The following is a 12,331-nucleotide window of genomic DNA, read 5'->3' as shown; positions in this document are numbered from 1 at the left end:
AAAATAACCTTAAATTCTAAGTAAAAGAGGGCATAATTCATAAAAAATTGGTGCCAGAGTTATGCACCTTGTGTCATATGATGTGGGTGATAAGGTGGAACAACTACTTTAAGTTTGAATCAAATCTGTATAGTAACTAGAACTGTCACAGGAGTGGCGAATACCCCCACAATACAGTCTTGTCACAGAAGATTGGCAACCATAAGAAAGACATGGCCACAAGAAGGTGCAATTTAAATCAAACTTGACCTGTATTATATGATGTTACACATGTGTACCAAAATTTATCTAAATCTGTCAAGCCTTTTGAATCTGTCAAGCCTTTTGAGTTATTGTCTGGCAACCATGAGTTTGACAAATTTTAAGTTGGAAAGGAGCCATAACTACATATATAATTGGTGGTTTCGAGCCAAAGTTGAACTTTACCTGTATTTTATGATGTTGCACCTGTGTACCAAAAACATTTAAATCTGTCAAGAACTATCACTGGAGTGTTTATTGACTCCAATGGTGGATGAATATTGCACAATAGCTGGAGTCTGTGTTAAAAAATATCAAATAATAAGAGAGGTAAAAAGGGGCATAATTCATAAAAAATTGGTGTCAGAGTTATGCATCTTGTGTCACATGATGTGGGTGATGAGGTGGAACATCTATTTTAAGTTTGAATCAAATCCATTTAGTAATAACTGAGATATAGTGAAAATGCATCATAATTAACCTTAAATTCTAAGTAAAAGGGGGCATAATTCATGAAAAATTTGTGTCAAAGTTATGCACCTTGTGTCACATGATGTGGGTGATAAAGTGAAACATCTATTTTAAGTTTAAATCAAATCCATTCAGTAATAACTGAGATATAGATTTCTGGATGCGACACGACATGACGGGACAAAACTGACTCCTATACAGCCCCCACCATCCAAACATGTTTGGTGGGGGTATAATAACTGAGATAGAGTGAAAGTGTATCAAAACTTTTAACCTGAAATTCTAATTAAAGGAGGGATAATTCATGAAACGTTGGTGCAAGAGTTATGGCCCTTGTGCCATGATGTGAGTGATGATGTTGGACAACTATTTTAAGTTTGAATCAAATCCATTTAGTAATAACTGAGATATAGTGAAAGTGCATCAAACTTTTACCTGAAATTCTAAGTAAAAGGGGGATAATTAATTAAATATTGGTACCAGAGTTATGGGCCTTGTGTCATATGATGTGGGAAATGATGTGGAACAACTACTTTCAGTTTGAATCAAATCCATTTAGAAATAACTGAGAAGAGTGAAAGTGCATCAAAACTTTAACCTGAAATTCTAAGTAAAAAGGGGGATAATTCATGAAATATTGGTGTGAGAGTAATGGCCCTTGTGCCATATGATGTGAATGATGATGAGGAATAACTATTGTAAGTTAAAAGCAAATCCATCAAGTAATTACAGAGATAAGGAGAAAAAAAGAGAAAGTGTAAAAAAAACTTTAAATAAGGCGGGGGACACAAAAAGACGCCGAGGCCGGGGTGAGTAGGATCGCTCTCCATATACTTTGTATAGTCCAGCTGAAAAGGAATATTAAACGATGAAAGTAATTTTTTTTTGTTGCTTTTTGTTTTGTTTTGGGTTTAACGCCATTTTTCAACAATATTTCAGTTATGTAACGGCGGGCAGTTAACCTAACCAGTTTTCCTGGATTCTGTACCAGTACAAACCTGTTCTCCGCAAGTAACTGCCAACTTCCCCATATGAATCAGAGGTGGAGGACTAATGATGTCAGACACAATGTCGTTTATCAAATAGTCACTGAGAACATACGCCCCGCCCGAGGATCGAACTCACGACCCCGCGATCCGTAGACAAACGCTCTTACCTACTGAGATAAGCGAGTGGGCACCATGAAAGTAACAAAGTTAACACTTGGAACACACAAGACCTAATGGAACCCCTTACTGTTGCTTTTAAAATGTAAAACTTTTTTTTCTTCTTAAAGGACAACTCAAATTGGCTTCAAGCATAGTACTGCAAACATACACTTTTTTTTTTGAATACCAACCTGTTGTGTATTCCATCCTTCCAAGCCACCAAGTGAGGAAACCAGATTCTCATTGCTCAGAGGGAGACAGCTGATGTCCTGAACACTAAAACCAAGGGCAATAACTCCTAGCTGCTCAAGTTCACTTACAGTCATATCACATACATTCTGTTTAGACAATGCCTGAAAAAGACAAGTAAAACAAATGATATTTCTCAACAATAGTTTTATAAAAAAGACTGTTTGGGAGCATAGAATACAAGTCAAGTAGAACAATCACAGACTCAACTCTCATATACACTGGGACTCTGTTATAATGCTGTCGTTGGGGTCCAAGGTTCGAGACCCGCGGATCTAGCGGGGTTAAATTTATAACATGGGTTGATCGTATCAGTGGTATATGCAATACCCCACCCACCGGTAATGTTTTAGGCATATTTTGGATGCTTTTTATGTAAATAAGAAATAAGAATCATATAAACGGGACATTTATTTACCTATGCTACTGAAAAATACATTAAAAGAATTAGAACGCTGTGTCATCTTCTCATTTTGTCGTGATTCTAAAAGAAAGTTGGAATTGTGTATCCCGGAAGTAAACATACATAACTCTGTGTGAGGAGTGCACGGTCGTGAGAATTACATATGCAATGCAATTGCACTGGGGGTTTATGTAACTAAAAGAAGAACGTGGACAGTCTTAAAAAATTTAATTTTGAATACATGAAGAAAATCAATAAATAAGATAGAAAATTGTTAAATCACCGTCGTTAATATACAATATTAAAAAGGGAGAACATTCTCAATATGGCTTTCACGTGCGTCGAATCTTCGTTAATTCCGATGAACTGAGTGTGATGATTACGAAAAACGGCTGCATTTTATTACAAAACTGGGCCTGTTGTTTGATTTTTATTCACTCAGGTGTTCATGTCATCCGCTTAATTGGTGCAAACTTAACGGTTTGATAGTTGACTGACCGCTTACACGCTTGTTATGCAAACAATCTAATTTTGACATCGTACTGACTGCCTAATTGTCACATGTCTACATGTATTCAAACTTTAACAAAGGCGATATGCAAACAAGTAAGCTAGCAGACAATTATTGATTTTTGTCACAGATGTCATGGCAAAGGTGTTAATGTACAGTACATGTAGTTTTAATGCTGGTTATGATCAAATTAAATAACATCCGCAGACTCGTCCTGAAATTTCCAAGCCTACGGTTTGTAAAAGCCTCACATTGGGGAAGGTCCCGCCTAGATTTTGCAAAATTTCATGCCAAGTAACTAGAAAAATTATACATATAATTCTGATTAGAATATAAGTTGTATGAATAATTACTACAAGATGAAATCTGATATTCTGAGCTACAATTAAAGACGACTGTTATATCTGTACAATACCAGTGTTTTTAATCGAAACTGGTTATATCAAATATAGCAATTCAACTCTAAAATTCGCGATTCAAGGACTTCTCGCTCTGAGATTGCCGTTACGTTCTGTAAAAGATCGAGTGCTGTATTTTCTTTTAAACAAAATTAATATCATATATATTTGATAATATTTTGATGAAATAAATATAAAGAAATCATAGATATTCTGATACTAATTAAAGATCGACTATTATCGTCAACCGAAATCAAACTGTGAACATCAAAACTGACACGAGGTGTCATGCTAATTGCCGATAATTACTGGCCATTAATTGGCATTTAAATTTTAATAAGCAGCAGACTTTGTTTTAAAATATTTTCTTCTCCCTTTTTATTTTGTTATGCAGTTTGCTTTAATTGCAGACATATCTAATATTGTTGTTTGTTATGATCCGGTTGGTTGTCGTCTGTAATCGTCTGCATACATGCCTCTGGTAAATCGGCGCGTGTCATAACTGCATATCGACTGACAATTATTTGGGATGATAATTTTGACAGATGATTGACAGGCAGTTTGTTTAGAAATACTTCCCTTACAGAAGCAAGCCTCTGTGGCGTACATGCTGCGTATTTGCTGTGTATATGCCGCGAACACAGTAGTACGCCAGAGGAGTACATTTTACATACACCACATGCCGCGTACTATTTCGACGAGTACACAGCATGTACGCAGGAGGTCACTAGTACACTTCAAGTACGCAGCACAGACTCTGAAAATTTAAGGAGTTCACTGCATGTACGCAGGAGGGACTTGTACAAGAAAATAGTACACTGCATGTACACCGCAGATACTTTGAAATTTGTGCAGTACACTTCATATACGCGGGAAAGACTTGTACAATTTCTTTTGGCATTTATACTTAGTTTTTTTTTATAAGTTAAAGTCTGAAGTAAACTTCATATACGCGGGAGGGACTTGTTCATTTTCTTTTGGTGTTTATACTCTGAATTTTTTCAGGTAAAAGTTTGAAGTACACTTCATGCAGGAAGGATTTTTATATATTTTTGTTTTTTTGGAAGCAAGAACTTGATTTCCGAGTAACTTTTATCTTAATAGCATAGAATAGTTCAGATTACCGGTATTCTGAACAATGAAAATTTGCCAAACTATCTGCAATGTTCATTTGTGAAGCTTACATCTTAGTGATTTCTGAGCTGCACCTTACATGCAGTGTAAAAATATATTCTTTTTCATTTTGAATTAATCCTGGAGCTTTCTAACTTGGATAATTGAAAAGCCTTATTTGAACTTCGTTGCATTACATTTTGCAATACATGAAATAATTACCAAGATAATGCCTCAACAGCGCCCGAATGAGAAGAATTAATAGCTCTCACTGTTATTTGAATACTCTTAAGCAAAACACCATTCTATCATGTTTTATAAAGGCTTTAATGCTCATTATGTTAACACATTAAGGCCTCACCAAATTAAAAATTTGTTCATCGGATTTGCCGCTTGTATATTTTCAGAACGTTTTTGGCTAATTGCACTCACGCCACTGGAAAAAATCAATCCAAAATTTTTTGGTGCGCTACTTTTTACGGACGTAAAAGTGTATAAATGCTTATATAATTCCAGTCCTAGATTGTTCTCGGATGGATTTTAATCAAAACTAGAAAATGCTTTTGTAAACAAGAGCTGTCTCCGTAGGATGACACATGCCCCCAATGGCACTTTGAATGAATAGTTATGGCCGATGTTAGAGTTTAGGACCTTTGACCTACGGAGCTGGGTCTTGCGCGCGACACATCGTCTTACTGTGTCACACATTCATGCATAGTTATTTTAAAATCCATGCATGAATGACAAACATATGGACCGGACATGCCCATCAATGCACTATCATGAAAAATGATCTTTAACGCCTAAGTGTGACCTTGACCTTTGAGCTACGGACCTGGGTCTTGCGTGTGACACGTCGTCTTACTGTGGTACACATTCATGCCAAGTTATTTGAAAATACATCCATCGATGACAAAGACATGGACCGGACACGCCCATCAATGCACTATCCTTTAACGTCTAAGTGTGACCTTGACCTTTGAGCTACGGACCTGGGTCTTGCGCACTGACAAAGATATGGACCGGACACGCCCATCAATGCACTATCCTTTAACGTCTAAGTATGACCTTGACCTTTGAGCTACGGACCTGGGTCTTGCGCACTGCACGTCGTCTTACTGTGGTACACATTCATGCCAAGTTATTTGAAAATCGATCCATCGATTAAAAAGATATGGACCGGACACGAAAATTGCGGACAGACCGACTGACGGTTCAAAAACTATATGCCTCCCTTCGGGGGCCTAAAAAGCGCATGTCTCCCCCAATGCAAAGTCCTATAGGCAAGAAGTCAATTGGGGTCAGGAGCGAAAGTCAAAGAGACACTGATGGTTGGCTGCAATAGGGATCATCTACTTGGCATGTCCAGTCATCCCGCTAAATTTCAACACTCTTGGCCTAGTGGTTCTCAAGTCACTGTTCAGGCTCCTGTGACCTTGACCTTTGATCAAGTGACCTCAAAATAAATAGGGGTCATCTACTCTGCATGTCCAATCATCCTATTAAGTTTCAACATTGTAGGTCAAGTGGTTCTCAAGTTATTTCCAAAAAATATTTTACATGAACAGGCCACTGTGACCTTGACCTTTAATAGACTGACCCCAAAATCAATAGGGGTCATCTACTCTGCATGTTCAATCTTCCTATGAAGTTTCAACATTCTGGGTCAAGTGGTTCTCAAGTTATTGATCAGAACTGGTTATCAATGTTCAGGCCCCTGTGACCTTGACCTTTAACAGAGTGACCCCAAAAACAACAGGGGTCATTTACTCTGCATGAACAATCATCCTATATAGTTTCAACACTCTGGGTCGAGAGGTTCTCAAGTTATTGATTGGAAATGGTTTTCCATGTTCAGGCCCCTGTGGCCTTGACCTTTAACAGAGTGACCCTAAAATCGTTAAGGGTCATCTACTCTGCATGTTCAATCATCCTATGAAGTTTCAACATTCTGGGTCAAGTGGTTTTCTAGTTATTGATCAGAAATGGTTTTCCATGTTCAGGCCCCTGTGACCCTGACCTTTGATGGAGTGACCCCAAAATCAATAGGGGTCATCTACTCTTCATGACCAATCATCCTATGAAGTTTCAACATTCTGGGTCAAGTGGTTCTCTAGTTATTGATCGGAAATGGTTTTCAATGTTCAGGCCCCTGTGACCTTGACCTTTGACGGAGTGACCCCAAAATCAATAGGGGACATCTACTCTTCATGGCCAATCATCCTATGAAGTTTCAACATTCTGGGTCAAGTCAAGTCTTGTAAATCTTGTTTGACAAAATGATAATTTAAATAACATATGCAAAATAACGATAACATTTTGGCGAAAAGACAAGAGGAAAGACTGCATATTGGTACTTACTGTTCGTGCTTTAGTCAACAAGAGCTCACGTTGCCAGCGCTTTAAAGTCTGAATATTTCCAATGACTTCTAGGCAGTCAACAAATTCCTGATTATTCATAGCGTCAATCTCCTTGGCAGAAGCTGTTGCAAACAATACTGGGAGAGGACGAATCTGGCGACAAGTCCATGGAACTGAATATATATATATACAAAAAAATATTTCATAGCACAGGAAAAGCCATAGTTCTGTATAAAATGGACCGGCCCATCATTCAAATTGGGCAGTTCCACTTATTATCTGAAGGAGTGTTCACTGACAATTTACTGACTGAATAGCAAACAGTGCAGACCATGATCAGCCAGCCTGCACGGATGTGTAGGCTGATCTTGGTATGCACTGGTCGCAAAGGCAATATCACTTGGCTCCGGCAGGCTAAAGGTTAAAGTTTATAGATATACTACCACATTACTTCATTTGTGTTTACTGTAGTTAACCGAGTTAAAACAAAACGTTTCATTGGATCGAAGTATATATGTACTATTTCACTGAATTTAACTATTATTAGTAAAAGGCATGAAAATATATAATTTTGCCTAAGTGTCCTCTTACAGCATAATACTAGAGGTAACAAGATATCCAAAAGTATGCTTGGCCGAAATATCCCTCAGCTTTAACTTTTAAACAAATTTAACAAAGTGTCATGAATCTTGAAATTTTTACCCCTTCAAATATTCTTTAAATCTTTTCAAAAATCATTACATTATGGATGTACACATGTGTAAGTTTGCAGGCCTTTTTTTTTATTAATTTGGGAATACTACCCCCACCATTTGAATTAGGAAAATCTTACCAAACTGGGAACAAGAGCGCCGCCAAGTGGGGCAATATACGCCCGAAGGGTTACCTCAGAGGATGGGAGCAAAATTTAAAGAACTTGACTGTTGAAGCCCAAAGGACAGGAACAAAAAAAAAATTAAAAATTTCTAAGTCCACAAAAAAATTCTTACCAGGTAAAGTTATGTCAAAAAACATCTAAAAATTGGATGTACCATCCATGTTGTACCACAGAAAAGTGGTCTCGGTTTTTCCCTACTGCCAATAATCAAAAAAAGTTTCAAAATAACCTATTTATAGTTACTGTAACAAAAAAGGGAAGCAATTAAAAAAAAAATTATTGTAAGAGAACAAAAAGGGATCTGCCAAATAAAAACAAGAGCACTGCAACAGTCTTCGCCTTAATACTTTTTCAGCACTTGTCCTTTCGGGCAAGTGAGTTAAGAAAACCACTTGCCCGAAAACATTTTTACTTGCCCAAAATCATTTTGTTTATAAATATGATGTATTTTGGTTTATGCTTAATTCAACATTCAGTTATTTAAATGGTAGTCAAGTAACCTACCCACACTATCGATGGGCTGGCTAAGCCAACGTAAGTGGATAACCATGTTGCAATATTCAAGTTACTAGCAGACAGAAATTATGGGAGAAAACTGTAGGAAAAAAGTGAAACCTATACCAGTATCTAGTTATATGCCAGGTGTGGGGTTGAAATTTACACTACCCTTCTAAAACTTACTTTTTTAATCCAGGGCCTTTAAAATATAGTGTAGTTGTTCAAATTTAACTGCAATAATGGATCAGCCTGGTTAGCCCCCCCCCCCCCCCCCAAAAAAAAAAAAATTGTGTTTCTGGTGGCATGGCCAAAAAAGTTGAATCATTATTATCAAGTAAATACCACAGTCCGGGGCAACGTGTCCAAAAAATATGGACACGATAATCATCATCAACCCACCCGTGTTTAAAGCGAAAAAAAAAAACATTAACAATTATCGGTAATTATTCTGCTGATAAACAAGTAATTGGCCTTGTTTTCATCATCAATTAAAACCCCCTCAAAGAGCTAAAAGAAGTGTGTCGGTATCATGGCATTTGAAGTGGAGATCAAAGCGGTATAGTTGCCCAAGATTGTCATGGCATTACGTCATGTTTTCGCACCATTGTGACACATCGCTGTCTGATTGTACGGCCTCGGTTCTCGAAATCAGTAAAAAAGTATCTTCTTTAATTTTTTTTTAAAAGCGAATGTGCAATATCCCGTATAAACTGACAGGTAAATGTGTCAAACGATAATAGATATCCTACCTCTGTGACCTATTTGCCCTCAAGGAATTTACATTATTGTTTGAAAAGAATACCTGACATAGTGTGGAGTCAAAAAAGACATGTACAAAGATTCATTTACTTATTAAACTTATTAAAAACCACAGCGACATCAGACTGCTTTATTTTAAAACAATTTTTTATTTACGTTCACGAGGTCACGTAACCTATTCAGCCGCACTTGCAGAAATCTGTTTGCTGGTACTTTCTTGTCAAAAGTCTGAATTTTATGACCATAGTATGTATTATTTATTTACTTTTAGAAATAAATAAATAATTAAGATCGCGCTGTTTGAAATTTTACAAATAATTGTATGAAACTTCGATAGTTTTTATAGAATTTTGCCTACATTTCTGTCGATATCTTATTAAAATTGTTATAGAATTCAAACTGTATTACTTCTCAAGGGGTGTTGAAAATTTGAAGCGATTATATTAAAAAATGAATGCACTATACGCGTTTTTTGTGTATGTGTTGATAAACAAAAGTAACGGCGATATGATAGGTCGCATGTGCTCGAGGAATGGAAAGTTACTGGCATGACGTTTTGATATCTTTACGATTCGCGGGTAAACTCCAGTCATAGGGATGTAATTTCTGAATTTTGTAAAGTAACTTTATATATTGCAAATGTGAAGTCATCAATTCATGCATAAATATACGAAAGCTAGTATTTAGGATGTTCATTTCAGAATCTTTTTGTAATTATTGTGAAAATTAAGGGATTTAAATTTCGGAAAAAGCACTCGTCCGTTCGGGCAACCACCTGAAAACTTTGGCTTGCCCGAAACAGGATCTACTTGTCCTGGACTTCGGGCAACCCAGTACAACGAAGACTGCTGCAATGCATAGCAATATACACAAAGAAAAGTCATATATGACCTTTGACCCCTAAGTGTGACCTTGACCTTGAAGCCAGTCATCCAAAACATACGCTCTGCACGTCGCCTCAGTGTGGTGAACATTTGTGCCAAGTTTCTTTGAAATCCTTCAAGCAGTTCAAGAGTTACAGAGCGGACACAAAACACACTCATATGACCTTTGACCCCCAAGTGTGACCTTGACCTTGAAATGAGATATCCAAAACATGCACTCTGCACGTCGTCAAGTTTCTCTGAAATCCTTCAAGGGGTTCAAGAGTTACAGAGCGGACACGAAACTGCTACGGACAGTCAGACGGACACCAGGACCATAACATAATACATCCCTTCGGGCGTATAATAACAAGAGGGCCAAGATGGCCCTAGGTTGCTCACTTGATAAACACACCATAACAGTGTAAACATGTTTGACCTAGTGGTTTATGGAAACAAATATTCTGACCAATTTTCATTAAGATTGGACCAAAAATGTGGTCTCTTAAGTGTAAACAATTATTTTCTTCAATTTCACCTAGTAACATAGTTTTTGACCCCGGATGACCAATATTCTAACTTAGCCTTAATTTTATCAAGGCAATCATTCTGACCAACTTTCATGAGGATCAATTGAAAAATACAGTCTCTATTGCATACACAAGATTTTTCTTTGATTTGACCTAGTGACCTAGTTTTTGACACCAGACGACCCATATTCTAACTTGACCTAGAATTTATCAAGGCAATCATTCTGACCAAAATTTATGAAGATCAATTGAAAAATACAGCTTCTATCTCATACGCAAGGTTTTTCTTTGATTTAACCTAGTGACAAAGTTTCTGACCCTACATGACCTATTTTCAAACCTGGCCTAGATTTCATCAAGGCAATCATTCTAACAAAATTTCATGAAGATCAGTTGAAAATACAGCCTCTATCGCATACACAAGGTTTTTCTTTGATTTGATCTAGTGACCTAGTTTTTGACATCAGATGACCCATTTTCGAACTTGGCCTACATTTCATCAAGGTAATCATTCTGATAAAAATTCATGAAGATCAATTGAAAAATACAGCCTCTATCCCATACACAAGGTTTTTTTTTTATTTGACCTAGTGACCTAGTTTTTAACCCCAGATGACCCATTTTAGAATCTGACCTAGATTTGATCAAGGTCATCATTCTGACAAAATTTCATGAAGATCAAGTGAAAAATACAGCCTGTATCGCATACACAAGCTAAATGTTGACAGACAGACAACAGACGATGGACGCCGGCTATTGAGCGATCACAAAAACTCACCTGAGCATTGCTCAGGTGAGCTAAAAATAGAAACTCGACCTATATGAAAATATTTTTCTTTGATGTCTATGGAATGGCAAAAGCTTACAATAGCAAAACAATTGTAAAACAGCAAATGCAAAACAAGAGCTGTCTCCATAGGATGACACATGCCCCCGATGGCACTTTGAATGAATAGTTATGGCCAATGTTAGAGTTTAGGACCTTTGACCTACGGACCTGGGTCTTGCGCGCGACACGTCGTCTTACTGTGGAACACATCCACGCCCAGTATTTTTAAAATCCAAGCATGAATGACAACGATATGGACCGGACAAGCCCATCAATGCACTATGTTGAAATATGACCTTTAACGTCTAAGTGTGACCTTGACCTTTGAGCTACGGACCTGGGTCTTGCGCACGACACGTCGTCTTACTGTGGTACACATTTATGCCCAGTTATTTGAAAATCCATCCATGGATGACAAAGATATGGACCGGACACGAATGCACTATCATGAAAAATGACCTTTAACGTCTAAGTGTGACCTTGACCTTTGAGCTACGGACCTGGGTCTTGCACGCGACACGTCGTCTTACTGTGGTACACATTCACGCCAAGTTATTTGAAAATCCATCCATGGATGACAAAGATATGGACCGGACACGCCCAACTATCATGAAAAATGACCTTTAACGTTTAAGTGTGACCTTGACCTTTGAGCTACGGACCTGGGTCTTTCGCGCGACACGTCGTCTTACTGTGGTACACATTCATGCCAAGTTATTTGAAAATCCATCCATCGATGACAAAGATATGGACCGGACACGAAAATTGCGGACAGACAGACTGACAGACCGACAGACGGTTCAAAAACTATATGCCTCCCTTCGGGGGCATAAAAACTAGCAATCATCTGGAAAGAAAACAAGAGCTGTCACTATTGGTGATAAATGCCCCGGAAGTAGGCCCAAGTATGCCACAGTTGTATGCGCAAAAAATCACATATCATTTTGTGACCTTGACCTAAGAGGCCTCGGTCATAAGCGTGACACATCTTCTCAATATGGTTAACATTTGTGTCAAATTATTTTCAAATCCCTTGATAAATGGCAGAGTTATGGACCAGACAAGAAACACCTTTGACTTC

At 37.6% G+C, this 12,331-nt stretch overlaps 1 protein-coding gene across 1 annotated transcript in view; it reads right to left on the bottom strand.

Annotated features, from left to right (window-relative positions):
- Positions 1-12,331, bottom strand: part of LOC123563181 (uncharacterized) — a 93,961-nt gene that overhangs the window by 18,691 nt on the left and 62,939 nt on the right. Inside the window, exons 15-16 of the mRNA XM_053524442.1 lie at positions 6,895-7,067; positions 2,051-2,212 (exon numbers count right to left, since the gene is read on the bottom strand). Of these exons, the coding sequence (XP_053380417.1) occupies positions 2,051-2,212; positions 6,895-7,067 (335 nt within the window). The remainder of the gene's footprint in view (positions 1-2,050; positions 2,213-6,894; positions 7,068-12,331) is intronic.

Source organism: Mercenaria mercenaria, chromosome 2 (assembly GCF_021730395.1).
Source record: "Mercenaria mercenaria strain notata chromosome 2, MADL_Memer_1, whole genome shotgun sequence".
NCBI classification, from domain to species: domain Eukaryota; kingdom Metazoa; phylum Mollusca; class Bivalvia; order Venerida; family Veneridae; genus Mercenaria; species Mercenaria mercenaria.
Note: the sequence above shows the minus strand (reverse complement) of the source record. Positions and strands in the feature narration are given on the sequence as shown.